General features: G+C 37.4%; 1 protein-coding gene across 1 annotated transcript; it reads right to left on the bottom strand.

Annotated features, from left to right (window-relative positions):
* Positions 1 to 238: 238 nt before the first annotated feature.
* On the bottom strand, positions 239 to 457 carry LOC307057195 (uncharacterized protein; the record flags this gene model as incomplete). The annotated part of the gene is made up of 1 exon (XM_079710283.1): positions 239 to 457. The coding sequence occupies one exon, from the start codon at positions 455 to 457 to the stop codon at positions 239 to 241; it is 219 nt and encodes a 72-aa protein (XP_079566409.1).
* Positions 458 to 5477: the final 5020 nt, after the last annotated feature.

The raw sequence follows: 5477 nt of genomic DNA, 5'->3' as shown, positions 1-5477 counted from the left end.
AGTACAGCCAGATATAAAGAGAAACACTGAGAAGCAGGCTCAAGTGGCCAAATACTTGCATTACAGTTAGGATAAGATAATGGCTAGATGTCTTTTCTAAATCGTTCAGCATTTACCAACTGTCCAGACCAAAGACCACTTATAAGTAGTAAAGTTCTGATTCCAACTTCACTGACCCACGTGCAGCACGAATTATTCTGTTCCCAAATGCTCATGGGAGGGCTTGATTGCTTGGCCGTCACCGGCGCCAAATGGGCTTGTAGACGCAAAATGCCGAAAGGATCACAGTCACCAGCAGGATGCTGAAAATGGTTCCCATCAACACCAGGTTCTGCCCACGCAGCACTGCGTACTGCCGGCTCCACTCCGGCGGCTCCATGGGGCGCGGGGCCTCCACCTGTCCCAGAAGGAGGCTGCACAGTCTGAGGCAAAGCCACCGCCACACTGGACTCAGCATCTCCCCTGCCCGGCAGTGGCAGTGGCTGTATATTTAATTTTCTGAAGTCAAATAATATATTACATTTTATCTGTAAAAAATATTGGACTTTTTTTTGTAACTTTTTAAATACTAGGAAGAGAGGCCTTTCACAATAGAATACCAAGTCCTACAATAGGTAATTTTAAAGTTTCATGCATGAGTGAGTGGGAGTCATAATTATATCTATCACAAGGTTATCTTCACTAATTGCTTGTTTCTTCATGGACTGAGCATTTTCCTCTTGAACAGATCTACTGAGAGAGAGCAGTGCTTGAACTTGCCATCTTTGTGTATACAGTAGATCTTTAGCCAAGAGTACAGATCAGAATAAGCTAGATTATCAGACAGTAACAAACTATCATGAAATATCAGTAACAAACATAACAAAGTTTTATTCTCACTCAAGTCAGCAGAGGGACTGAACCCATCAAATCCCTCAGGGATCCAGGGTAATGGAAGATCCACCATCTTGAACTTTGTCAGAGGGATAGTAATCTTTAGAGAGTACCAGATTAATAATTATGTGTGCTAATAAGGAAGTAAAATATGCTTCTTCTTTTCCTAACTCATTGACCAGAACTTGTCACATGGGGGTTGCCTTGCTTACTCCTAATCACAAAGGGACAAGGAAATGCAATCCTAACATGAAGTGGAACAGTGAGAAGCCAGAAATAGTGAGTGAACAGCAGTAATGACTGCCTCAGTTTTCATGACCAAGTGCTGAGAAGAGCACAAAGATGTTATATTTCTTTTCCATGTGTGCTCTTTCCTTCTGTACCCTGAAGCAAAGAGCAGACACTGACAGCTGGTGGGAGAAGAGGCATATGAGGAAAGGACTGTCTGTTGCTTGCCTAAGGGTTTATTTAATCATGCCAGCATTGAGTCACACGGATGATATACCAGAATGAATATGCTACAAGAACACTTTTCTTCATTCCTTTAATATCGGTTATCACAGGCTTCATCTCCATTGACCTTTTCCTCATTCATATTTACAACACAGCCTCCAACTTGTTTGATGATTATCAAATATTATAGGATGCTAAGGAAAATGACAGAATTACTATATGCGAGGGAATGGTTTTACCTTTATCCACTAAATATGTCTTTTCCCCTGCCTAGTCCAAGGGAAAAGTACCTAAGAAACAGTGTTACGATGACAAATGTTTCCAAATAAAGTAACCCTGATTTGTTGAGTTTGCCCGTATCTGTGCTGTAAATCCTCCCATTGCAACTGATTTTAACCTACCACCATACTGTCACCGAACGTGAGTTGCGAATGGTGGCTCACAATTAATGCGCTTTGGCCAGCTCATAAGAGTCAGGTCCAGCACTGCACTGCATATGTTAAAATTCCTTGATGTAAATTTTAATCAACAAACATATGTTGGATGTCTTCTTCTGTTGTGAAAAGACCTGGGAAACAGGGTTCACAAGAAATGCACATATGATTTTTACTATTAGGACCTTTATTGGAGGAGGTCATTGAGAGTGTTGACCCTCCAGTTAGACTCAGGCGTTCTGAGGCTTTTTACCTCCTCCCATCCTTGGAATGTATGTTCCATTCACTTTTCCCAGGGTCATAGACTTTTTTAAGGACAGAGCTTTGATAGAACAATGTGCTGTTGAGATCATCTGAGTAGTATATGTGACTGAACCTAGCTAAGGTCTCTATATAAACTTCTAAGATTCTGGTGGAAAGGTGCAGAGTTCTATGCAGTCTTGAGGCTGCCCAAGAAAACCTCACATGTAAGTTCCCTTGCTAATTAGTGCTGCCACCTCCCAATCTGGAATTGTCTGCCTTTTTATTTGGTCTCCTCTTGCCCTCAATGCAAGGGGCCAGTTTGTGCACAAACACACTTATGTGTTTATCAAACATGCAAAACAATTTGTAAGGAGAATACGTATATAGGGCTAAACAATTGTGAATTTAAAGGATTTGTGGCAAATCAAGGAAGCTTACATGAAGTGGCAACTTTGAATCCAGTCTTGAAAGCAGTGGAGTAGATTCATAAGGGGGATGTTGCTATTCACATTAAATATGACAAAGGGAGGGGAAATATAAAGTTATTTTCAGAGATAAAAAGAATTGAGAACTAGCTATTCATAAAATACTTAACAGTGAGTGCTATCTAATAATAACAATAATAGTAAGTAAATAAGACATATCCACTGTAGTGCAGACATTAAACTAAAGAATAAAGATGTGTACTGTCAGAATTGGGAATCCAGTATGGGAGACATTTTTAAGTTCTAATCTAAGAAGGTTAAATGAATAATAAGAACATCACTGTAGGCTTTTCAAGGGAAAGATATTATGTAAAAATACTATCTAAATATGACTGTACTATTTTGATATTTTATGTAGGATAATTTATTTGAAGGTTGATTTAGGAAACTCCCTATAAAACATGTCCATATATTTAACTGCTTTGGGGTATATATTTATTATATTGCCCTCTCTTCTTTACATAATCACCTACAAATTTAAGGTACAAATCTATTTATCTCAGTAGATAATCTGGTTACAATCAATAATTTCAGGGAGGAACAACACCAAAAATCTTTATTCATTGAACTGGCATCTTTGTTTCTCTTGTCTTCTTCCCTTCACTGCCAAGGAGCTCAGAGCTAAATTTAGTGTTTAACCATAGTCATCATTTAGTTCAGAATTTCTGATATCATTGTCTCTGCATATTTTTATGAATTTGATCTTCTTTTTACTTACATAAGAACGATGTTGATTACATATATATATATATATATATATGTTTTTATTTAAAATCTTTAAGGAAAATAATCAAATTATAGAGTGAATCTTTATCTCCCCCCCACACACACACATGCTGCAAGAAAATAGGGACATTTTATAAATCATTCACTCTTTTATGCCCTCATCAGCTCCAAAATTGGTTAAGGTCTCCAAATTAGTTAAGGAACGTTAGCTTTCAGATCTAGTCTTAAGCATTATAAGATTCAAAGGCAAGGAAAATATTCTTTTATTCCATCTATACCTTCTCAGCTTGTTTTACCTGATACCTGAAATTTATTTAATGGGAAACAACACATGCTTAAAATCATATTTTAAAATGATAGTCAATTTCTTCAAGATAATCAGATGCAAGAGTATTATATATTTTAATCAAGATAAAATGTGGCTTAATTTCCACCAATGATGATTAGTGGGAAGTCCAATATCACTCATTTGGCATGCCTCTCCTTGCTTTCATGGGGAAATAAAGAAACACAGGGCTTACATAGTTCAACAATGTGAGCAGGTCTTCTGGTCTTCAGGTATTAAGCAATTTCTTTAGACTCCTTCACTTGGTTCAGACTTGCACATTCCATTTGAAAACAGGTATTTTCCTGACTCCACCAGCCAGCTCCATGCTAAACTCAAGAGAGACTTGCAGCTCTAGAAGCCCCAGCAGTTAGCATGCTATCTCCATACACTTATTTCCATGCCCACATCTTCTTCAGAGATTCCGAATTGAATCACATTCCAATCCCTGCCACTGACTCTCAGTCTCCTGGATCCAATTACATTCTACATTCTTCCAAACCAACAACTTTTCTTCTCCAGGGTAATCAGATTAATAATTCGATAGGTTTAACCTTTCAAAGCAAAATTTTCAGTGTTGGTGGTATGGAGGTATGAGGGGAAGTATTATCCCACAGCCAGCTAGAATGCATATTCCATTAGGCGGCTTTTATTTTCCCTGTTTTGTCCAGTATTGTGTCTCCAGCACCAAGGACAGCTCTTGATTAATATCCAAAGGAAGGGAGGGAGAAAGGAGGAGAAAGACTGAAGGAAGAAAGGAAGTATGGGCAAAACTCAGAAACACAAAGGACGGTATTTTTAAGTATTTATAACAAGGTACAAATTTAAACTCAGTAGATAATCTGGTTACAATCAAAATTGAAAAGATCTTCAAAGGTTAGTAGTACAGTAGTTCTCAAGTATGAGAGAAACACTCACCCAGGGGCACATTTGAAAATGGTTATTGGCCTTTTTGGATGGAACAATGACTGGAGGATACTACTGACATTTGATGCCCCAGGGAATAAAGATACACACATGTCACAATGGGTGGGATAGTCCTGAACAACAAAGGCTTGTCCTTCCAAAAATCTAATAGCATATCCCTTGAGAAATACTTGAGTAATCCCATCCCAATTTTATACTTAATTCCTTTCTACAGTAACACTGTCAAGTGGTCTTCTATCTTATACACTTAGGTGTAAACTCTTCTCCTGTTGGAGACCATGCTTGACCAAGACAAAGCTTGTTACTTCCTTTGAGAGTTCTGATTATTAGAATGAGGTACAAGCACAGAGTGGAAAGTGTAGAGTCAAATGGACCTGTGTTTAAAAAGCTCCAGCATCTTTCTTTTCCACTTAGATTATCAAGTCACTCAAAGATAGCTATATATTTCTATCTAAATCTTCTTTATTCCTAACTAAGCAATCCATTCTTTCAATTTTTAATAATTTTATTCTATTCTGATCATTCTGCTTTTGTCTTTTCTTAAAACTCTCTAGTTTATCTAAATTACACTTAAAGCGTAGGGCTCTGAATTAACCCAAATATTCCAGGCAAAGCTGGAATCATATATTCCAGGTCATTCTATATCACCTGGATAATTATAGGTATTTGAGTTCTTTTAATACATCTTGTTATCACTTTATCAATTTTTGCAGCCCTCCTTTATTCTTTACTCATAGATGTCCTATTGCTAAGCCATATCTCCACAATTCTATGCTTGTAGATTTTGGTTTCTGGACCCAGTTTTATTCTTGTAATTCTTATGTTATTGGATTTCTTTCATTAGTCCAGTCTGTAAAAATTTTCTCTCATTCAGTCTGTTTTCAAGCTATTTCAACATTATTTCATCTCTGAATTTGATGTATATACCTTCAGTCTTTTCAATGAAAAGCCAGATAATTTTTATTATGGCAGTGCCCAGTCAGAGCCATATGAAAAGCCATAGGACTCTTT

The sequence above is a fragment of the Hyperoodon ampullatus genome (genome assembly GCF_949752795.1).
Source record: "Hyperoodon ampullatus genome assembly, chromosome: 8".
NCBI lineage: Eukaryota > Metazoa > Chordata > Mammalia > Artiodactyla > Ziphiidae > Hyperoodon > Hyperoodon ampullatus.
Note: the sequence above shows the minus strand (reverse complement) of the source record. Positions and strands in the feature narration are given on the sequence as shown.